This window comes from Salvelinus sp. IW2-2015, linkage group LG2, assembly GCF_002910315.2.
Source record: "Salvelinus sp. IW2-2015 linkage group LG2, ASM291031v2, whole genome shotgun sequence".
NCBI classification, from domain to species: Eukaryota; Metazoa; Chordata; class Actinopteri; order Salmoniformes; family Salmonidae; genus Salvelinus; species Salvelinus sp. IW2-2015.
The window spans coordinates 40423715-40448545 of NC_036839.1; the positions used below are offsets into that span (position 1 = coordinate 40423715).

Here is a 24831-nt window from a genome sequence, read left to right on the forward strand (position 1 = left end):
CCTACCCCATGATATGATTTGTATTTGTCAGTTTACAAAAATGCATACCAGTGTCAGTCAAAAGTTAGTACAAATAATGAGTTTTTGTAACACTTTCTACTATTGTTGAATAATAGTGACGACATTTCAAAACTCATGAAAAACAATATGGAAATCTTCTTTTTTCCTTTTCACTTTATTTAACTAGGCAAGTTCAGAATAAGAACAAATTCTTATTTTCAATGATGGTGGAGAACATTGGGTTAACTGCCTTGTTTAGGGGCAGAATGACAGATATCTTCCCTTGTCAGCTCAGGGACTTGATTTGCAACCTTTCGGTTACTAGTCCAACGCTCTTACCACTAGGCTACCTGCCGCCCAGAACACTGTAGTAACAAAAAAGTTTTTAAACAAATCAAAATATATTTTATATTTGCATGCTGTTTAAGTGTGCCTTGAATTCTAAATAAGTCACTGACAGTGTCACCAGCAAAGCACACCCAAACCATCACACCTCCATGCTTCACGGTGGAACCACACATGCGGAGATCATCCGTTCTCCTACTCTGCTTCTCACAAGACACGACGGTTGGAACCAAAAATCTCAAATTTGGACTCATCAGACCAAAGGACAGATTTCCACCAGTCTAATGTCCATTGCTCGTGTTTCTTGGCCCAAGCAAGTGTCTTATTCTTATTGGTGTCCTTTAGTAGTGGTTTCTTTGCAGCAGTTCGACCATGAAGGCCTGATTCAGGCAGTCTCCTTTCAGTTACTTGAACTCTGTAAAGCATTTATATGGGCTGCAATTTCTGAGGCTGGTAACTCTAATGAACTTATCCTCTATATCAGAGGTAACTCTGGGTCTTCTATTCCTGTGGCGGTCCTCATGAAAGCCAGTTTCATCATAGTGCTTGATGGTTTTTGTGACTGCACTTAAAGAAACTTTCAAAGTTCTTGAAATGATCCGGATTGACTGACCTTCATGTCTTAAAGTAATGATGGACTGTCGTTTCCCTTTGCTTATGTGAGCCGTTCTTGCCATAATATGGACTTGGTCCTTTACCAAATAGGGCTATCTTCTGTATACCAGCCCTACCTTGTCACAACACAACTGATTGGCTAAAACGCATTAAGAAGGAAAGAAATTCCACAAATTAACTTTTAACAAGGCACACCTGTTCATTGAAATGCATTCCAGGTGACGACCTCATGAAGCTGGTTGAGAGAATGCCAAGAGTGTGCAAAGCTGTCATGAAGGCAAAGGGTGGCTACTTTGAAGAATCTCAAATATACAATTATTTTGATTTGTTTAATACTTTTTGGGTTACATGATTCCATATGTGTTATTTCATAGTTTTGATGTCTTCACTATTATTCTACAATATAATAAATAGTGAAAATAAAGAAAAACCCTGGAATGAGTCGGTGTGTCCAAACTTTTGACTGGTACTGTATATATACACAGTACAAAGATTTTTTAAGTGACTGGGATAGCACAATAAGGTGGGGACTTAATTCCATTGTGGTCCCTATTTTTTACATAAATACATTTACAATAACAGAGATACCTAGTAGCCTAGTGGTTAGAGCGTTGGGCCAGTAACCGAAAGGTTGCTGGATTGAATCCCCGAGCTGACAAGGTAAAAATCTGTTGTTCTTCCCCTGAGCAAGGCAGTTAGCGCAGTTCCCCGGGCCCTGAGCAAGGCAGTTAACCCACTGCTCCCCAGGCCCTGAGCAAGGCAGTTAACCCACTGTTCCCCGGGCCCTGAGCAAGGCAGTTAACCCACTGTTCCCCGGGCTCTGAGCAAGGCAGTTAACCCACTGTTCCCCGGGTGCTGGGGATGTATATTATGCCAGCCCCCGCACCTCTCTGATTCAGAGGGGTTGGGTTAAATGTGGAAGACACATTTCAATTGAATGCATTCAGTTGTACAACTGACTAGGTATCCCCCTTTCCCTACATAGATACAGACACATTACAGCGATACATTCAAAAAAGGCTCCATCAGCCAGCTTTTGACATTATTTTTTWAAAGTGGTTATGGTTGGTATGGCTTTGAGTTGCTGTGGTAGTTTGTTTCACTCAACAGCACCGGAATATAAAAATGTGTTCTTACCAGATAAACTCTTATATTTAAAACAGGGAATATTAAAGTCTCTGGCTCCAGTATTATGCTGGTAGACATCTCTAAAAAATGGGGGGAAAAATAGTTGGATAGTTACCTGGGGGCTGAGTCCGTGATAATTCTGTGGACTAGACCAAGGTAAATTAATACTAGTCRTTTTCCCACAGATAGCCAGCCTAGCTGCTTAAAATGCTCAACATCCAGATGASTTTAAGTACAATTCTTACAAGCTTGTTTTGGCTGATCTGGAGCTTATTCTTTAGATGTTTGCGGTTGCTYGTGAACCATTCATGTGCAGGCATAATSAAAGTGACACCGGACTAGCGCAATTGCCAGAGTCTTTAGGGTGTCTATAGCTAGGTTTGAATCCAATTGTCGACCGAATTTCATGCYAATATTCWAAAATATATTTACAACAAACGATATGTACATTTTCCCATCAGAGTTGTATTTCAGACATTATTTTTCTGCCARCTGGCTGAGTATAGKGAGAAATATGGTGTCTCCTACTGCCCTGGAAGAGGTGGTCTTCACTGATATATCCCTTAAACAATGTAAACTTTGCTTTGGTCCTATTATTGCTAACATCATTTCCTTTTGCATTCCCCCAATGGTCCAAATGTGGAATCCGTGCACTTGCAGATATCATGGACAGTAATGGTTTGAGAACATTCCAAGATTTTAAAGATACATACACATTACTAGGGAACTCCGTTTTTTCTATATTTACAATTTAGGTAATCTCTGTTGCCCTGTGGAGTCCCTTGGGAAACCCAACTACCGAACCATCCAATGATGGGATTTATTTTAAAAAATATATCTGGGCTCCTGAAAGGACTGATCTCTATAATGTATAAACAACTTTTGGAAAGCTCATATTCTAAGCTAGCCATTAAAAAAGTATGGTCCACAGATCTAWTTGAATCTGAACAACCCTTTAACTGGAACAGAATATGGAAAAATATGACCTTGGTATTCCGTAATCCGAACCGTCAATTTATACAATTTAAGTTCGTTCATAGACTGTATTTAACACCAAGGAAACGTTTCACAYTGAAATTTCCCCCAACTCGTCACTGTGTCCCCTAAATCAGGTAGGCACATGTGATGTGGGAATGCCCTGCAGATAAAGACTTCTGGGGAAAAGTTACAAKATTWATTTTGAAGTGCATGAATGTAAATATTCAATGCTTTGTYTCTATTATGTTAATTAATGATGATAGCTCTGTGAATCTCTCTGTCAATCAGTGACAATTATTGCTGGCAGGCAGCACTATATATAACTATTTTAATCTTTGGATGGAGACATAATTGGTGGGTGGGTCGGGGAATGGAAGGTGTTGGGGGAAGGGAAGGGTTGGGCAATGGAAGGTTGGGGGAATGGAAGGTTGGGGTTGGGGGAATGGAAGGTTGGGGCAATGGAAGGTTTGGGAATGGAAGGTTGGGTGGGGGAATGGAAGGTTGGGGAATGGACGGTTGGGGTTGGGGGAATGGAAGGTATGTGGGAAATGGAAGGTTGGTGGGAATGGAAGGTTGGGTTGGGGAATGAATTGGGGTTGGGGAATGGAAGGTTGTGGGAATGGAGTGGGTTGGGGGAATGGAAGGTGGGGGAATGGAAGGTTGGGGGAATGGAAGGTTGGGGGAATGGAAGGTTGGGGTTGGGGGAACTGGAAGGTTGGGGGAATGGAAGGTTGGGGGAAGGAATTGGGGAATGGAAGGTTGGGGTTGGGGGAATGGAAGGTTGGGGGAATGGAAGTTGGGGAATGGAAGGTTGGGGTTGGGGAATGGAAGTGTGGGGGAATGGAAGGTGGAATGGATAGGTGGGGAATGGAAGGTGGGTGAAGGTTGGGGAATGGAAGTTGGGGTTGGAGGGTTGGTGGGAATGGAAGTTGGGGTTGGGAATGGAAGGTTGGGGGAAGGAAGGTTGGGGAATGGAAGTTGGGGGAATGGAAGGTTGGGAGTGGAGCCCACATGTTTTTCTTTTCTTTTCCTGTTTATACTGAAATCTTTACTTAAACTCTCTATGTATTCCTGATTTTTTTCCCTTCTTTTGAGTGGGAGCCTATGAGTACATGTTATAAACGTAAACATTTATAATGGATAATGTACCTGTAACCCGCCCAACAACAAAAAAATGACAAAAAATGTCAAACTTGGTCAAATAAATAAAGAGTTGTTTCCATCAAATTAACTTGTTGCGGATAAAAGTCAGTGTGTAAATACATAGTACACAAAAAAAATATATTTTTCAATTAAATTCTCATGTTCAAAATAAAAAATACAATTTAAAAGGGTTTCCATTGCATTTTCAACTCTAGGACTACTGATGATTTTGTCACTAAAAATGTCACGTAGGTATAGCGAATGTGCCCACATGCCCACACAACCGCTCGCAGATACAGTGCAGGTATAGTCTACATGATGAGACTATTATGGACAAAAGTGTGAGAATATTTGTATTTGTCAAAAAGTTAAATTACAAATATTTTGGCTATGTTGAAGCATTAGGTTCTAGGTGCGCGAGGAATAGCCGCTTGAATTGGAGAGGAGGAAGAAAGAGCATTAAGCTTTCCTGAATAACTGGGCCTGCCGGGAGCATGTGGCCACATTATTATCGCACGATTTGGGAGAACGATGATCCACAACAGACAGCGCATCTCAGTATCAGAAATGAAAATACAACTAGACTGGCCTGCTACTGTGTGCCTTTCTCGACCTCATAAACTGTCGAGAGTAACTGATCCAAATGGAATTAAACGTTCAAATCACAGGACTTTGTGCCGTTATTCAAATTACATTTTCAATGCAGCCTAGAGTAGAATTTTGTACTCACCTGAAAACAACAATGCAATTATTAATTGTATTGTGGTGTTGTAGGCTAGCCTAGGAAGGATAATTGTATTGTCCCTAAACAAGATCAATAGGAGAGCTTTTTTTAATGATTTCATGTGCAATGATGCACCTGGCCTCTCRGCTGCCTATCAGCTATTCCTATTTGTTCTTGTGGATTCATATTGAAAATTGATGCAGCTTTGAATGTTTTTATGTGTGGTATGATTGCTAGTTAGCCTATTGCAGATCTGGACAAACAATCCACCTACCACTATTGTCACTATGAATGGTGATAGAGTGTAGGATAGACAGAGTACCAAAATTCCTTGCTATAGGGGAGGCGCATACAAGTAGATGAGGAACTTTGGCTAGGATGGAAGAAATGATATAGTCAAACCTGCTAGTGAATGTAAACCAGGGGGGGGGAACACAGTATCCTTCCCAAAGCAACAAAAAAATAAATTGACCCCCCCAAGTGATGTTTTACAGACAGCSTGGTTTCACAACACAGCGATAAGCTTCTGTTTAATAAGAGGAATGTAAACAACAACTAAAATGTTGACACACACAAACATTAGCCTAAGCAGAAAATGGCATAGTTCACGAATCTTTTGGAAAATGTGTTTGCTGGCCAGATAGAATGTTCATCAAAGTTCATCATCAAGTTCATCATAAAATACATCACATCGAGAGCAAACAATTTGTAGGTTACTTCYGCAACTCTGTGTGTTAATCTGGAGTGTTTATTATCACGGTGAAACAGCGGAATGTGAAAAGAAAATGGGTGGGAGCAGTTGGCTGCCCTTTCATCAAAATGAGACCGAGAACATTAATGGGTTGTGCCTCTCTTCTGCCCCGGAAATGGGCCTCGCTACCTGYCACAGGTAAACTAAGCTTCTCGGACACGGATCGTTAAAAAACGGCATTCAAAACCTATACTGAAGACGTGATTCATTCTAAACGAGAGAGGCGGAGAGATCGACTGCACTGTTTTTAAATATAGGAAACCTCCCCGAATTAGGCATTCTAATGAAGTTTTTAATATATTCAGACTGCGTAAACAAACGCCACCCATGCAGACGCACACACAAGATAAATCAAGACAAGAGRGAGTCGGGCGTTTGGGGCGAAACTTCAAATCTTTAATCCAAACTCAGAAAACCACATAGCGAAAYTCGAGACAATGGCGGCAGCAAAATATACAATTGTATCAGTTGTTCTCGGTTATTTGGAGCAGGGCAGGTCCCCTGGTCAAATTCTCTCATGTCGACCGTGAATGTTATTAGTTGCATTTAAGGTGGCAGGAACAGCCTTTATGTAATTATTTTAGCTAGCTATATTTTGGCTAAAAATAAATAGTCAAACTCGTTTATTCATCACTAAAGCTAAAACACCCAGGAGGTAGGCAGCACAACCAATACGTCAATATATGCTAAACATTTCATAAAGGGTTTGACCAATACGTCCTAAAAACGACAATATATGTTAAACATTTCATAATGAGTTAGYGCTTTTATGCTAAAGAAAAGTAGTGCTGTTGTTGATGTCAGTGAAACTAGTTCACGCATTAGGTGCTGAAAATGGGCAGATTGTAGCTGCCTACCATGGATGAAAAAAATATGTTTTAGCCTACTTTTAATCTAAAAACATGAGAAATTGMCATTGTCTATAACTGGCAAGCTAAAAGGGTTGACATATTTTGCGTCGAACGCGATATGTCGAATAGTTAATGGAATATGCTGAACTCCGCATTCTCTCTATGGTCGGACAGGCCCACATGAATAACACAACAGCTACAACACTGCACCGAACACAAAGGCTGGGGAGAATAGGCATATAAAATCGCCATACGACATGAAGCAAGTTAGCTTCTCGGCTTTCTATTATGTTACTGTAACGTGTAGTACGCGCAGCCGCTGACTGTTGGTGAAAAAAAAAATGAATATGCAAACATCCTCCAAGAAGGTTCACGCCACAATAATAAGCATCAACACAAAGCCGATCGCCTAGCTATAGCAGCCAGGCTAACCACCGTATSAAGCTAGCACAGCTACAGTATTTGAGCAATATCTGAATATGGCATGTATAAAAACAACAGTCACGTCGCCGATTACTAATAAAATATGCTAAATCGTATTTGTAGACAGCGGTATGAATATGTAGCGGCGTACAGCGGTCTAATCACAAAGGTAGGCATGCCTTTTTATATATATTTATTTTTCGCCGTCGCACTGCAATACTGTTTCCCCCTGTCAAATATCCGCTAGCGGTGAATTAATTGAAATGATGCGGACAACAGCAACATTGTGCCAAATTATTTTGTTGTCGGCTTTCTTCTGTGCTAAACGGTTTCAGATAAATAGTTTTTGAATATAAGTATGAATATGTAAAATGCTGTAATGATTACCTGGTCCTGAACTCTCATCTTGACTCGCTGCTCCTCCGTCCGCCATTTTGAATATTTAACACGAAATCCCAGCCCTGGTAGGAAAGGGATTTATAATCTACACACACCACACACAACTCATGTGCAAGTGCACTGTATTTTGACCTACTTTAAAAATACATTTGAAAAAGTATGAATATGTTTTTTCGTACCATGTTATATTTGCGTGTGTTAACCCATGTTAGTAATATTCTAATAACCTAAGTAGTCTAAAGTAAATTMAACTAAATACATCTTCAAATATCTTCAATGTTGTAGGCTGCAAATATGGCAGAATATTGAATAGTATCATAATCGTTGTTTGTGTTTGTTAGTGTATGTGAAATGGCATACATGTGTGGTAAACAATGTGTGTGTGTATACAGTAGCGCATAATAGTCTAGCCTATATGTGTTCAGCCTCAGTTTTTTAAATCAATAGAATAAAAGCAAGGGTTGTCTCCTGAGGTTTTCCCCTAAACTCGATGTATGTACTGCTCCACCGCCCTATTGAATTTTATTTTGATCTTCAGGCAATCAAGTTGAAACATCTATGGATCCCATTGACAGATCTCTGTGATTATGAATTGAAGTTCAGTGACATTAGTCATTTCTCACAGTAGGTTTCATGTTATGAGCAGCAGACTCCACGTGTGCCAGAAGAAGGCCCCCAAAGAGTAGAAAAGGGATGGAGGGGGAAACCTGTTGTTTATCCATCCACAACATGRACTGCCCTTATGACTTATGATGTAATTAGCAAATAGGCATTTARATTTGACTATACTATAATAGATTTTCAGGAGAACTGATAGAAAACAACAAACCTCAACCACAAAGAACCTTTACGCTTTCGTTGGTGTATTTTATATAGGGCTGAGTGACAAACGTCTATCAATGCTGAGTACAACTGCCTGATCCCTGAGTTCTCTTAATGGAAATAATTGTTTTTCTCCCTGTATCATTACAGGTTGTAATTGAAAGCTTCAGTGTACTTGTCTAGGGTATACACATCCTGACCAGGGCAGTGCAATCCATTCAGTTGTAGTTTTTTTCAAAGTGATATGAGTACAGAGCAGACACCTTGTGTCTGTGTGTGTGAGAGAGAAATGCATGATAACACTGCCTCAGAGTTATCAGAGGCATCCTTGCGTCTCCATAATATAATCTATAGAATCCTTTGTCCCATGGCCTCATTGTCTTCTTCCACTCATGACCACTGAAAGGATTAGATGGGTTTCCACTGTATTACTTTCTGCACTCACCTGTAGTCTTCTCAAACCAGAGCTTATTAAGGTGGTTGAGACAATGAGAGGTGTGGTCCCAATATACACCAAGTGGCCTAAAACCTATGTAGTTATATGGTTACAGAAGTTGGTACAGTGTATTCACAGTGGGTAGCCTATATATTGTTACATAGATAGTACTGTACTATGTATGTACTGTTGTAGACTACCTGGTTGCAGTTTGTGTAACGGCGTTAAGGACGTACTGCGAGCTCACTTCACAGATAGCTTGACATGTTGCGGATGGAGCCATCCAATTGTACCATTGGAACATTGTCAAGGAGTGTTAGCAAAGCAGAGGTCCCGAGTTCGAGCCAGGTATGAGCCGAATTGGGGGTTAAGTGGTACTCGCTAAGRAAGCAACTTGACATCAGAATTGTATGAATCTATATGTTAAACCTACCGTTTGTAAAACACAAAAAAACGGCTTGTATTACTGAGGTGTATTCTACCATGTCAGCCTCAAAGGAATGTTATGAATGCTCATCCATGTGGTAGGCCCATCCATGTGGTAGGCCCATCCATGTGGTAGGCCCATCCATGTGGTAGGCCCATCCATGTGGTAGGACCATCCATGTGGTAGGCCCATCCATGTGGTAGGCCCAACGTTTGTAAAACAGGCCGTTGCATTGGCTTTATTAGTCCTGATTCCTGTGACTAATCAATTTGGCTATTTAAGTACTGATTATCAGCTACCCAACTTTATCGGGACTTATCGTGAGCCTATTTGCAATGTGCAAAAATGTATGGATAAAAACTTGAAACAACTGATCATGACAATGGGGGTAAAACTCCTGGACAACAATTGTGATTATCTGTTCAATATTGTCCATTTTACTTTGACCTGTCCGGTTTTTAGGATTTGTTGTTTGTTAACATGACAGCACATTTTTTATTAGATTGAACGCCATTTAGGCTAGGCCATTTGATCATAGAAACCTGCATGATGTAAAAAATGTCAGTCTCATTACATTGTCATCCATTTKATCTCCAGCCTGTAGGCTACAGAAAAGGCCACATACTCTTTCTACCATATCCTATATCTGCTACATGATTTATGTTAGACCATTTTTTGGGACAGAATGTTGGTGTAGCGCTGCAGCGATGCGTCTCTCCAACAGCACCCTGGAGATGCGAGCTGGGAATTGACAAAGTGGCCACTGTTTATCACAGMGCAGCATCAGCTCTCACCTAAAACGCCCATATGCATATACACTGGTTGRGAGAGAAATTGTCATTGTTTTGYGGCAGAATTATGTGAGGTTGTATGTGTTGTTGTTGGAGGTGTGTYTCTTAATCAGTTTAGCTCAGAAAATGCTGCCCTCYTCAATCTGCCGCCTAATCCTGCCTAATGAGCGGGCCGGCCATGCACGGATGTAGCCACCCAATTAGTCCCTTTTAGGTAGCTCAAACCGTTGGAATGTTGTCYAGGAGGSCGGTCACGTGTGTTAGCAAAACAGAGGTCCTGAGTTGGAGTTGTTTTCTACTAAATTCTTGACCCACAAAGTCAAAARTGTCAATAATGTAGAAATTCATGAAAACCCAAAATATGCTTTTTGGTCTTAATTTAAGGTTAGGGTTAGGCGTACAGTTAGCAGTGTGGTTATGGTTAGGGTCAGGTTTAAAATCACATTTTATGAAGAGAAATTGTAGAAATAGGTTGGTTTAGCCATAATTATAACTTTGTGGCTATAGAACCTAGTGACTTGTTCGAGCCAGGTATGAGCCGAATCGAGGGGGAAGTGGTACTTGCTAAGCAATCAAGGTGACGTTATAACACTTGCACAACTTTAAGAATGTGTAAATAATCTAGCAGGTAACATGTCATGGCATAAATAAACTGAGGTAAGCATTAAGCCCAACTACATCCAGGGCTACATATAGAAGCCCAMATACTTCCAGGTAATTCAGCCTTATGTTTTCAGTCCAACACTGCCATCTGCAGGCTGTGGATGAATATGACGACTGCTGTAAACAATTGGCCTCATCTACCTCTATTTTTCCACACAAAAACGTATTTCACAAGCGTAGAATATGGGCTGCTTCATACTTCCAAGCGAACAGTTATGATAAATAAAAAGGTGCATAGGTCTACTTTATGCAACAACAAAACTGGTGCAGGGAATTCGATGTAGGCTATCTGCCCAGCTAGCACATAACGTTCTGAAAACCACATGTTTCTTAGAGCTTGGTGAGTGGTTGTCCTATGGTTATTTTTTATACAACATTCATTCAACATTCATACACAACTTTCTCGGACTGGTGCAGGATGGTTGTTTGGCTTTGAAAAATTCTCAGCACATTTAAAGAACTTGACAAAAAATATATATATATTTTCTTGGTATTTCAATACTTTAAAAGAACGTTTCCTAAAAGTTCAAACATTTTATTTATTTTTAGATTTAACAAGGCAAGCCAGTTAAGAACAAATTCTTATTTACAATAACAGCCTACCAAAAGGCAAAAGGCCTCCTGCAGGGACGGGGGCCTGGGATTTAAAAAAAWTATACAATATAAATATAGMACAAAACACACATGTTGTATGTGGAGGATAAGGGCTGCAGTAGATATCTCAGATAGGGGGGAGTGAGGCCTAAGATGGTTTTATAAATAAGCATCAACCAGTGGGTCTTGCGATGGGTATACACAGAGAGGACCAGTTTACAGAGGAGTATAGAGTGCACTGATGTGTCCTATAAGGAGCATTGGTGGCAAATCTGATGGCTGAATGGTAAAGAACATCTAGCCGCTCGAGAGCACCCTTACCTGCCGATCTATAAATTATGTCTCCGTAATCTAGCATGGGTAGGATGGTCATTTGAAATCAGGGTTAGTTTGGCAGCTCGGGTGAAAGAGAAGCGATTATGATAGAGGAAACCAAGTCTAGATGTAACTTTAGCCTGCATCTTTGATATGTGCGGAGAGAAGGACAGTGCACTGTCTAGCCATACGCCCAAGTTCTTGTATGAGGTGACTACCTCAAGCTCTAGACCCTCAGAGGTAGTAATGACACCTGTGGGAAGAGGGGCATTCTTCTTACTAAACCACATGACCTTTGTTTTGGAGGTGTTCCGAACAAGGTTAAGGGCAGAGAAAGCTTGTTGGACATTAAGAAAGCGTTGTTGTAGAGCTTTTAACACAAAATCCGGGGAGGGGCCAGCTGAGTATAAGACTGTATCATCTGCATATAAATGGATGAGAGAGCTTCCTACTGCTTGAGCTATGTTGTTGATGTAAATTGAGAAGAGCGTGGGTCCTAGGATTGAGCCTTGGGGTACTTCCTTGGTGACAGGCAGTAGCTGAGACAGCAGATTTTCTGAGATAGTTAGCAAACCAGGCCAAAYACCTCTGAGACACCAATACTCCTTAGCCAGCCCACAGTAATTTGAATGGTCTACCGTATCAAAAGCTTTGGCCAAGTCAATAAAAATAGCAGCACAATATTGCTTCGAKTCAAGGGCAATGGTGACATATAAGGTTGCYTTGACACATCCATAACCTGAGCGGAAACCAGATTGCATACCCGAGAGAATACTAGTTTTCCCAACACTTTTGATAAACAGGGCAAAATAGAAATAGGCCTATAACAGTTAGGATCAGCTTGTCTCCCCTTTAAATAAAGGACGAAATGTGGCTGCCTTCCAAGCAATGGAAACCTCCCCAGAAAAGAGAGACAGGTTAAAAAGGTCGGAGAGAGGCTTTGCGATGATAGAGGCAGCAACCTTAAAGAAGAAAGGGTCTAAACCATCTAACCCAGATGTTTTTTGGGGGTCAAGTTTAAGGAGCTCCTTTAGCACCTCGGACTCAGTGACTGCCTGCAGGGAGAAACTTTTAGCAGGGCAAGGGAAAAAGAGGGAGAAGCATCGGGGATAGTCGCATTAGAAGAAGTGAGAGATGAGGAAATTTTGGACGGGCAAGGAGGCATGGCTGAGTCAAATATGAATCCTGACTTAATGAAGTGGTGATTAAAGTGCTCAGCCATGTGCTTCTTGTCAGTAACAACCACATCATCAACATTGAGGGACATAGGCAGCTGTGAGGAGGAGGGTTTATTCTCCAGGTCTTTATCCATTTTACAGAACTTCTTGGGGTTAGACCCACAGAGAGAAGTGCTCCTTAAAGTAACTAACTTTGGCCTTCRGGATAGCCTGAGTGCGCTTATTTCTCATTTGCCTGAACGATAGCCAGTCAGCCTGAGTATGCGTGTGCCGAGCKTTTCGCCAAATGCAATTCTTGAGATGGAGTAACTCTGCAAGATCACGGTCGAAGAACCAGGGGCTGAACCTGTTTTTAATTCTCATTTTCTTTATGGGGGATTGTTTGTTAACTATACCACAGAAAATTTTAAAAAAGAAGGTCCAAGCGTCTTGGACATGATTACATTTAAGTTAATGTTCTTGGAATGTTCTCTAACTGGTTTGACATTGGGATTGTACTCAAATAGTCCAGAAAACGTTAAACAACGTTCTTCTGTGGGAATTTCAGTAATTCAGCATAACGTTTTTTTACAAGTTTCCTCATGGTTCTATTTAAAGTCATATTCTCAGAACATTAGGAAAACTTTCCATAAAAAAAAAACAAGAAAACAGTAACATTCAAAGAACGTTCTAAGAATGTTATTTAAAATATATACATTTCGTTCTCAGACTCAACAAAAGTCTACTATGTAGCGATTTCAGTGCCAACATGTATTTGAATTTCATAATTTTTTATTAGGATATTGAATTTGAATGTAATATTTTAGAATTTGTAATGCACAAATTAAATTCAAARTGAACTTGAATTTCATGATTTGAAATTAAATTGAGTGAATATTGTATTCGGTTTTAAAATTCTATTTCAATTTAATTGAATCTACAAATTCAATATTTATGTATTCAGTTTCAATATGGTAGATATTGCATTCATTGTCTGTGTATCAAGTTACAAACTATAATTTCAAGTTGATCAAAGTTTCATATATTCAACTTCTCAGATGCATTGAGATTCAGTTTTCAAGTTCAGTTCTCTAAATTCAGATTCAAAACCATTGAGCTATAATAAGAACTAYACAGCCTCCAAGATGGTCGGATGTTTTTTCCCCAATGTAATCTACTGACGGTGGCATATACCGGATTCGTGGGTGCTGACATCTTGTTAGGTCAGGTTTGAGGAGCCAATTAGTACATGGGCACTAGCACTGCAGCACAACAAGCGTGAACGTGCATTCCAGCACGAGATAAGAGCAGGGTCGTGGATCTGGATTACTGGGGGAGGGGAAATATGGTGGCACAAAGCACCATGCACACAACCACTGGAAACATGAACAACATTTTGTGTATGAAGTAAATTATTCGGGAATAACAGGACAGTGCTGTCGCTTGCTATATATGTGCACGTCAGGAGACCATTGTATGATATTCTGTTTGACACAACGCAATGAAGTTTTTGAAAACGTTATTAAAAACTTATGCAGTTATGATATGCCCATTTTACAAACCAAGCTCATAATWTGAGTTGTGTCCCAATTAATCAGTRTAGKWATCAATACTGTCACCTTGTATCACATAATTAGCAAAAAATATATAGACATACACAGTATTTGATAAAAMATTTTTGTACTATTGGTTTCTCAACTTCACCAGGATTCTATAAGACACTCACAACATTATGTTGATGACATTGTGAAAAAATAACTGCCCCAAGGGGGAAATAAACACAGAAATAGGCCAGGCCTGTTATGTTTTATGTGAGGATGGCTTACCAAGTGCTCCCCCAAACCCTGAAAAAAATGTGATAAGCACATTGCTTTGTCTATTTTCCCTCCACCAGCACCCTGGGTTGATGCAGGAGAAGACTAGTGAGCTTCAGCAGGACCTCCTGATGAGCGAGCAGGACATACAGCAGGATTGGGATGGGAGTCCACAGAGTATGTTGGGATGGAGCTGTCTGAGCTACTTGTTGTTAACTAACTACTTGTTTTCTTTCTTGTTCTACACAAATACCATCAACACCTCCAGTGGTGTCAGGCTTCATATTGATTGCTGCTGGTCCACTGTTCTTTAACATTGTAGCCCTGAGGGCCAATTACAGGAAAAGATTACAGATTTGTCTGATAGTTACAAATAAATAATATTGTAAAAACCTGCAAGCTTTATGAAATACACACAAAAGGTTAAAATAKAATAGCTAAAGGATTTATGAATTWGTCAGTTTTGCTGGGTGGCCCATGGGCCGAATCAAGCGCAGATTAAGCAATGTCTGTTGTCCCATCCAGAGATTGGACACTGATGAGCTGAGCTGGTGATRCCTCCTCTCTGCACCTGGGGGCATAGTTTCCATCAACAGGGCAGAGATACCATCAGCCTGAGAAAGGAGGAYGATATGGTCAGAGGGAGAGGTACTGGGTGATAAGGGGTTTCCRTAGCCATYTGTGTCAAAATATATTAGATGTGAATTATTGTGACTAGACTACGTCATTGTAAGTCAAACACTTGTGCAACTAGAGAGATAACACATTCACTATGTTTACCTACTGAACTGCTTTGTGTAGAGGGTTGAAGGCTTACTTGTCAGTGGCGTTCACACGGGCATTGAACTTGATCAGGAGGGCCACAATATGCGTGTGCTGTAGAGGAGAGACGTGACAGAGGAAAGAAGAGACAGGAGAGGAGTGACAGAGGAGCGAGAGAGACCCGAGGACATGATTTAACATCCTCATGACTTGCCCAATGACTGATGACATCCACGCTAATACATATGAAGACTTTCCACTAGCTCTCTTTCATCACAGTATGGGTGATGCTATTTTATGTGATGGATGGTTTTCTGGAAGGTTTTGTAAACTAAAAACAATGCATACACTGTCTTCTAAAGCCTGCTGACATCCAAGCTGTTACATAGGCCACAATGTCACAGTGTATATGTTTTGTATGCATTTTGTCAATGTAAAAACTTTATGGCAAACCATACAGCATGTAAAACGTTTTCAGAGGCCTGATGTAATCGTTGTTGTGAATCACTCTGTATGAAGCTGTGTTGTGTAGGGAGATGAGGCCTGATTGTTGTCGTTGTAGTGACTCTGTATGAGGCTGTGTTGTGCAYGGACATGAGGCTTGATTMTTGTCGTTGTATTGACTCACTCTGTATGAGGCRGTGTTGTGCAGGGAGATGAGGCCTGATTGTTGTCGTTGTAGTGACTCTGTATGAGGCTGTGTTGTGCAGGGAGATYAGGCCTGATTGTTGTCGTCAGCCCCGTGCTTTAGGAGGGCAGCATCTCCTTCCAGCAGGACCTGGATGCCCGTGTCCAAAGACATGCTATCATCATAGTTCTTCTTGGTGGGGATACACAGAGATAGATAGATGTGGCATTAAAATGTATGTAAAGCATTTTACGTAAAAAGTTACCGTTACACATATTGCACGGTACTGACTAGAAAGAAGGGAAAAAAGCTACCTAGTTGCCTTCTGTCAATCAAACATTTTTCAAGAGCTAATATGAAAGGCACAGGAAGGAAGACTAACCTTGAGCATCAGCAGATCTCTTGGCTATTTGCCCTTGGCTGCAGCCTCAAAGAGAGGGGTGAAATTCCACAGGTCAGCTACGTTGACCAATGCCCCGTTTCTCACCAGCAGCTCAGTTACCTCATAGTGTTTGTAGGAGCAGACACACAGGGACACTGAACATTTAATTTACTGGATGTATATTTAGTGCAAAACTAAATTCATTGATAAAGATGTATTTAATCAATGCACTCAAAGACAGTAGGGTCAGACAGCTAGTAGGGTGTACTAGTCAGACAAAACCTACACACATGTAGATAGTAAAATACATGCTCTAGTACTATACCCATGATTTTCTGCACAGTTTGTCTGTCTTGGGTTCTTCTCTGCTCAGCAAAGGTGTGGGAACTTTGCCTGGTGACATCAGCAGCCTGCAGCTCCACTCTTGTCAGCTAGGCAAAGTCTCTGGAACTCTGGCGACAGGTCAAAAATCAAATCAAATGTATTTGTCACAAACACGTGTTTAGCAGATGTTAATGCAGGTGTAGCGAAATGCTTGTGTTTATAAACTCGGCCAAAAAAAAGACGTCCCTTTTTCAGGACCCTGTCTTTCAAAGTTAATTCTTAAAATACCAAATAACTTAACAGATCTTCATTGTAAATGGTTTAAACACTGTTTCTCATGCTTATTCAATGAACCATAAACAATTAATGAACATGCACCTGTGGAACGGTTGTTAAGACGGTAGGCAATTAAGGTCACAGTTATGAAAACTTAGGACACTAAAGAGGCCTTTCTACTGACTCTGAAAAACACCAAAGAAAGATGCCCAGYGTTCCTGCTCATCTGTGTGAACGTGCCTTAGGCATGCTGCAAGGAGGCATGAGGACTGCAAATGTGGCCAGGGCAATAAATTGCAATGTCCGTACTGTGAGACGACTAAGACAGCGCTACAGGGAGACAATAGGCTGAGAGAGGCTGGACTGAGGGCTTGTAGGCCTATTGTAAGGCAGGTCCTCACTCAGACATCACCGGCAACAATGTCACCTATGGGCACAAACCCACCATCGCTGGACCAGAACATGACTGTCAAAAAGTGCTCTTCACTGACGAGTCGCGGTTTTGTCTCACCAGGGGTGATGGTCAGATTCGCATTTATCGTCGAAGGAATGAGCGTTACACCGAGACCTGTACTCTGGAGCGGGATTGATTTGGAGGTGGCGGGTCCGTCATGGTCTGGGGCGGTGTGTCACAGCATCGCCGGACTGAGCTTTGTTGTCATTGCAGGCAATCTTAACGCTGTGCATTACAGGGAGACATCCTCCTCCCTCATGTGGAACCCTTCCTGCAGGCTCATCCTGACAGCCATACTGGTCATTCTGTGCGTGATTTCCTGCAAGACAGAATGTCAGTGTTCTGCGTGGCCAGCGAAGAGCCCGGATCTCAATCCCATTGAGCATGTCTGGGACCTGTTGGATCGGAGGGTGAGGGCTAGGGCCATTCCCCCCAGAAATGTCCGGGAACTTGCAGGTGCCTTGGTGGAAGTGTGGGGTAACATCTCACAGGCAAATCCATGAGGAGGAGATGCCATGCAGTACTTAATGCAGCTGGTGGCCACACCAGATACTGACTGTTACTTTTGATTTTGACCCCCCCATTGTTCAGAGACACATTATTCAATTTCTGTTAGTCACATGTCTGTGGAACTTGTCCAGTTTGTCTCAGTTGTTGAATCTTGTCATGTTCATACAAATATTTACACATGTTAAGTTTGCAGAAATAAAACGCAGTTGACAGTGAGAGGACGTTTCGTTTAGCTCCCCGACAGTGCAGTAATATAACAAGTAATATCTAACAGCTTCACAACATATACCCCAAATATAAGTAAGGAATGGATTAAGAATATATATACATATATCAGAGCGGCATTGGACTAAGATACAGTGGCATAGTATAGAGTACCAGTATATACATATGAGATGGGTAATGCAATATTTACACAATTAAAGTGACCAAGATACCGTAGAATAGTATAGAGTACAGTTTATACATATGAGATGAGTAATGCAAGACACGGAGACATTATTAAAGTGGTTAGTGTTTCATGTCCTTACAGTGGCCAGTGATTCCTAATCTATGTCTATAGGCCTGTTTTGCATGTTTTTTTGGCATTAAACTTCTTATGGCTTCAGGCGCGTATTGAGTAGCTTGGATGAAAAGGTGCCCAGAGGAAACTGCCTGCTCCTCAGTCCCAGTTTCTATTTGGATAGAAAACACTCTGAAGTTTCTAAAACTGTTTGAATGATGTCTGTGAGTATAACAGAACTCATATGGCAGGCAAAAACTTGAGAAAAAATCCAACCAGGAAGTGGGAATCTGAGGTTTGTAGGTTTTCAACTCATCGCCTATCGAATACACAGTGGGATATGGGTCATTTTGCACTTCCTACGGCTTCCACTTGATGTTAACAGTCTTTAGAACCTTGTCTGATGCTTCTACTGTGAAGTGGGGCCGAAGGAGAGGGGATTGAGTAAGGTCTATCATGAGCTGAACATGCACTGACCATGCGTGTTCATGTGAGAGCGAGCCTGTTCTATCGCATTTCTGAAGACAAAGGAATTCTCCGGTTGGAACATTATTGAAGATTTATGTTAAAACATCCTAAAGATTGATTCAATACATCGTTTGACATGTTTCTACTGGCTGTTACGGAACTTTTTGCATTCGTCTGCTTTTAGTGAACGCGCTTCGTGACTTTGGATTTGTTTTACCAAACGCGCTAACAAAAGTAGCTATTTGGACATAAATTATGGACATTACCGAAACAAATCAACATTTATTGTGGAACTGGGATTCCTGGGAGTGCATCCTGATGAAGATCATCAAAAATAAGTGAATATTTATAATGTTATTTCTGACTTCTGACTGCACAATATGGCGGGTACCTGTATGGCTAGATTGTGCTCTGAGCGGCCGACCTCAGATTATTGCATGGTTTTTGCTTTTTCCGTGAAGCTTTTTTGAAATCTGACACAGCGGTTGCATTAAGAACAAGTTTATCTTTAATTCTATGTAAAACATGTATCTTTCATCAAAGTTTATGATGAGTAATTTCTGTTATTTGATGTGGCTCTCTGCAATTTCCTCCGGATATTTTGGAGGCATTTCTGAACATGGGCCAATGTAACACTGAGGTTTTTGGATATAAAGTATGAACTTTATCGAACAAAACATATATGTTATTGTATAACATGAAGTCCTATGAGTGTCATCTGATGAAGATCATCAAAAGGTTAGTTATTCATTTTATCTCTATTTCTGCTTTTTGTGACTCCTGTCTTTGGTTGGAAAAATGGCTGTGTTTTTTCTGTGATTTGGCAGTGACCTACATAATCGTTTGTGCTGCTTTCGCTGTAAAGCCTTTTTGAAATCGGACACTGTGGTGGGATTAACAAGAAGTGTATCTTTAAAATGGTGTGAAATACTTGTATGCTTGAGGAATTTTAATTATGAGATTTCTGTTGTTTGATTTTGTCGCCCTGCACTTTCACTGGCTGTTGTCATATCGATCCCGTTAACGGGATTGCAGCCCTAGAAGTTTAATACGCGTCACATATCAATTTGCACTTGGGTCGAGATTATGGCACTAAACTCACGAAACCCCCGTTTCTCGACCGTGTAAATCGGGGCCATGTCTTTGCAGATGTAAGTTGTAACGGCAGCTGTTACCTCCTTCCATCTTCGTGATTCTTTGCCATATGGTGTGCCGCGGGCAAAAGCCTTTTGCATCGCCTGAGTCGGGGGTTTGTTTTGAGCACTCGACTGTACTTTTTTGGGTCTCATCCGTAGACTCTCTCCGTACTGTTTCACATGATTCTTGCGTAGGTGGTAAGAGGTTAGTGGTGTCTGAGAGTGTTGTCGGGACCGGCCTGCGGCATATTTTGCAGAGGACTGTTTTCTGGTCTGTGTCAGACTTTTCATACCCAAACCACATCCATGCGACCGAAGTAGCCCCTCTTTTATATGTACGAGCTCCGTGTCTCCGTGCTTTATGTCATGTGCACTCTCTTCCATGTTTGTTTGTGTTGCAAATTTCCTTCCACACCGCACGCAGTCGTCCAATTGCCGGAAAATATTGCCGGAAACAGAAGGATTTGCGACACAACGAAATAAACCATAGAAATGAAAAAAAATTGACATTGAAGACAATTAATTGAAAAATTAAACTGATATTTTTGCCACAAATGTAATAACGAAACGGACTTTTTATGAATTGTGAAAATGTACTTCTCTATGGGGGCAWCTWTTGGAATCGTCTTTCAGGGCTCGGTGTTAGTWAAACTGCAGTACCGCCAGTCTCCTCTGGGTACATGGGATGGCGTACTTCCAACCAGAAACCTGGCCCCTTGGTCCTAGTTTATAAATGGGCCAATAGAAGTATAAATGGTGAGGGAGGAGTACCCTTTTCAAATCCAACAGTAATCTGTGCCACCCGGTCATTTAGTCAACATGGTTCTTCCTTCAGAAACACACAACATGTCTTTTCCATAAAGTGTATGTTCGAATTTTGAAACAAGTTATACTTGGGAAGGCAAATAAAGCACGTAGGCCTATGCAGTTTTTTTTGTATTGTCTCATTGCTATTGTATTGAACAAGCTCAGGAGGCAAAGGTCGAGTCATGCATCCTCTGAAACATGACCCGCCAAACTGCGCTTCTTAACACCCGCCCGCTTAACCTAGAAGCCAGCCACACCAATGTGTCAGAGGAAACACTGTTCAACTGATGACCAAAGTCAGCCTGCAGGTGCCCGACCCGCCACAAGGAGTCGCTAGAGGGCGATAAGCCAAGTAAAGTCCCCCCGGCCAAACCCTTCCCTGACCCGAACGACGCTGGGGGTCCCTGATAATCTTCTTCTTTCCTTTCTGCGACAACTGGCATTGTAGGTGACCTGTAGGGTTGGCAGTGTGCACCAATTGTGCACCGCCCTATGGGAGTCCCGATCACGGCCGGATGTGATCCAACCCGGGATCGAACCCGGGTCTGTAGTGACGCCTCTAGCACTGTGATGCAGTGCCTTAGACCGCTGCCCCACTCAGGAGTCCCTGGCATATGRGTTTTRATCACGAGAGCAAACACTTTAAAAAAAACACAGAATCCTGTTTGTTACTCCACCTGGTCCACCTACATCACCGTTGTTTTGAGCCGATTTCGCTGTTGGCGAAGAACAGGGTACCCAGATCAACAAAAAAAACTTACTCTCGTAGCTCAGAAAATGTAACCTGACAKGAGTGAGGACCTGAGGTGGCAGGTGCGGCGAAGAACACTGAGTTTGGGCCTCGTCACGATGACGACAAGGATGATTCTGGCCCAGTGGGAGTGAGATGTTTTGGAGAGAACGYATCCTTGCCTTCTGGCTGATCTATATGTGGTGTCAAGGTWGGTGGAGAAGAGGTTGGGGAATGTTTAATTGGTGAAAGTAACTTTTTGTGTTTCTTCCTTCCAGAAGGAGCGGACACACCACGCGCCTCAGGACAAGACGTGCTTTGCTCTCCGGAGCAGAGCGCCATTGAAACGATTGATAACTGGAGTGGCTTTAAGTGTTGAGGAGGACCAACTGAAATGGAAGATTCCTGGTGTCTGTGACGCCCGCCGTTTGCTGCGACTCAGACCCGGTGGAGAGCGTGGTGAAACACAGAAGATACTGTCTGTCCTGCTAAGTTTTGATGCAGAGTCTTTACCTGACGACGTCAAGTTAGGATTTGTCAGTTATCCCGTGWGACTTTTTGTCCCGAATCCATTACAGTGTTTTCATTTCAAGTTGTATTAGTTGTATGCAGGAGATACACAGCAGGTCCCTTCTCGACCATGCAACAACAATAATAACAATAACAATTTTAATAACAATTGAATAAACATTTATAATAATAAAAATGTTATATGCCAAGCTTATGGTCATGTTCCAGCAGTGTGTAGGAGGGAGATGTCTAGATGTGAGAAGTGTGCAGGAGGACATCAGACAAAGGAATGTGTAGTATCGGTGGAAAAAGCTGTGTGTGTTAACTGAAGGGTTACRCATGGTGTTGGAGATCAGAAGGGTCCAGTGAGAGAAAGGTAAGTCGCTGTTGCCAGGATTTGAGTAGTACAGGAGCACTGGCATACCACCCCCCCCCCACCACCATTTTCTCTTAGCCTTATGGCAAAATATGTAGAACAGCACGAAATGTGCTTTAACAATGCAAAATTCTCTCAGCCTTATTCCAAAATGTGTAAAATAGCATGAGATTTATCTCTGCCCCATGGCAATAAGTGTAGAATTGCAGGAAATGTGCTTATTGCAAAATGTGTAAAATAGCATAAGATTGACCCATGCCAAAATGTGTTGAATTGTAGGAAGTTAGCTTTTTTGGGGGGAGGGGGCTTGCTCAGACCTTGCGAGGGGCCTGCGGTATGCCAGTGCACAGAAGGTGTCGTATGCTGAGGCAGTGAAGAGAGTTGTAGAGGAGGTTTCAGTAAGGTTGGCTTCTTAGCTTTCATAGCCATGGTTATCAACAGTACCGCAGAAATTGAACAGAAATCAAAGAAAATGTTGTGGTGCGGTGGCAACTGCAGAGAATTACTTGGGTGTACGAGATTTTACTGCAAGAAGAGTTACAAGTTACATCTWGCCCAGTCCAAGTTCTTCTCTGTCCTGGCACCCCAATGGTGGAACCAGCTGCCCCCTAAAGCTAGGACAGCAGAGTTCCTGCCCATCTTCCYAAAACATCTGAAACCCTACCTCTTCAAAGGGTATCTTAAATGATCCCACAGCACCCTTCCTCGCACCCCTCCTCCCAAAATAAAAACTTTTGTGAACTAACACTGACTTTGCTGATAGRTACTTTGAGGAATAATGTACTTTGACTGTGATATGTGGTTGTCCCACCTAGCTAACTAAGTCYCTCTGGATAAGAGCGTCTGCTAAATAACTCAAATGTAAATGTAAATGTGAATGTAAATGTAAAAACGTAGTTTCCCATCCTCCCAGGCTGCCTGGTCTAGGATCAGATACAGTGAATTCAGAAAGTATTCACACACATTGATTGTTTTACGCATTTTGTTGTGTTATAGCCTGAATTTAAAATTGATTACATTTAGATGTTGTGTCACTGGCCTACATACAATACCCCATAATGTCAAAATAGAATTATGTTTTTAGAAATGTTTACAAATTAATTAAAGATGCACTATGCAGAAATCGCTCCGCAATTTCCTGGTTGCAAAACTGTTAATAGTTTGCCTAATTTCAGTTTATGTGACAAAACAATCATYTATAGTGTAGATAATCATTTTACCATCTAAACTGCTGTGAAATATCTTTTCCATAACCAAATATATTGTATTTTCAGCTGTTTGAAGCTGCTGTAGAAAACCTAAAGTAAAAGATGCAAAAATTAAACTTAAGAATAAAATACATAAAAATATCGCACATAGAACAGATCTACCGCTTCTTAGACTTGCTTTCAATGAGAATAACAGATCTATAACACACATTTCTAGGTGAATTTGGTCGGGTCACCCCAAAAGGTTACATATTTCAGCTTTAAAAATGAAAAACTGAAATGTCTTGAGTCAAAATGTATTCAACCCCTTTATAATGGCAAGCCTAAATAAGTTCAGGAGTAAAAATGTGCTTAACAAGTCACATAAGTTGCATGGACTCACTCTGTGTGCAGTAATAGTGTATAGATTAAGAGATTCAGAGTGTATAATAGTCACATGTACAGGGTTGCAGGTGTGATTGCAGGGTATAGTGAAAATCTTAGGCATGCAGGACTAAGTGAAATAAAATAATGAAAATGGGGAGTAGCAGAGGGGATGAGGGAGCAGATAGCTGTCTAGTGGTGGCTATTCAGCAGCCTGATGGTCTGAGGGTAGAAACTATTGACCGATCTTCCAGTTTTTGCCATGATGCTCCRGTACTGCCCACGTCTGAGTGATCTAAGCAGGGAGGACAAGTGTTTAGCTCGTCCGGTAGGGTGGCTTTGGTGCCCGCGATGTGGCTGGCTTTCTTTTTGTAATCTGTGATCGTTAGGAGTCCCTGCCACATATGCCTTTAACATCTCTGTACCCCACACATACAATTATCTGTAAGGTTTCTCATTTGAGCACTGAATTTCCAACACAGATTCAACCATAAAGATCAGGGAGGTTTTCCAATGCCTCGCAAAGAAGGCCATCTATTGGTAGATGGGTATGAATTTTTTTTAAACACATTGAATATCCCTTTGAGCATGGTGAAGTTATTAATTACACTTTGGATGGTGTATCAACACACCCAGTCTCTACAAAGATACAGGCGTCCTTCCTAACTCAGTTGCTGGAGAGGAAGGAAACCACTCAGGGATTTCACCATGAGCCCAATGGTGACTTTAAAACAGTTAGAGTTTAATGGCTGTGATAGGAGAAAACTGAGGATGGATCAACAACATTGTAGTTACTCTACAATACTAACCTAATCGACAGAGTGAAAATAATTGTACAGAATAAAAAAAAATCCAAAGCATGCATCCTGTTTGCAATAAGGCACTAAAGTAATACTGCAAAAAATGTGCCAAAGAAATAAAACGCATAATGTTTGGGGCACATCCATCAAAACACATCACTGAGTATCACACTTCATATTTTCAAGCATGGTGGTGGRTGCATCATGTTATGGGRATGC

The 24831-nt window shown here is 41.4% G+C and overlaps 1 protein-coding gene and 1 long non-coding RNA gene across 2 annotated transcripts in view; one reads left to right on the top strand and one right to left on the bottom strand.

Moving 5' to 3' along the window:
* The window catches only part of LOC139029373 (POU domain, class 2, transcription factor 1-like), a 44692-nt gene extending 37278 nt beyond the window's left edge, over positions 1–7414 (bottom strand). Inside the window, exon 1 of the mRNA XM_070449120.1 lies at positions 7346–7414. Within this exon, the coding sequence (XP_070305221.1) occupies positions 7346–7391 (46 nt within the window). The 5' untranslated portion in view covers positions 7392–7414. The remainder of the gene's footprint in view (positions 1–7345) is intronic.
* LOC139029374 (uncharacterized) lies at positions 6875–22986 on the top strand. The gene is made up of 2 exons (XR_011481674.1): positions 6875–7127; positions 21634–22986. It is a non-coding gene; the product is annotated as an uncharacterized lncRNA (long non-coding RNA).
* Positions 22987–24831: the final 1845 nt, after the last annotated feature.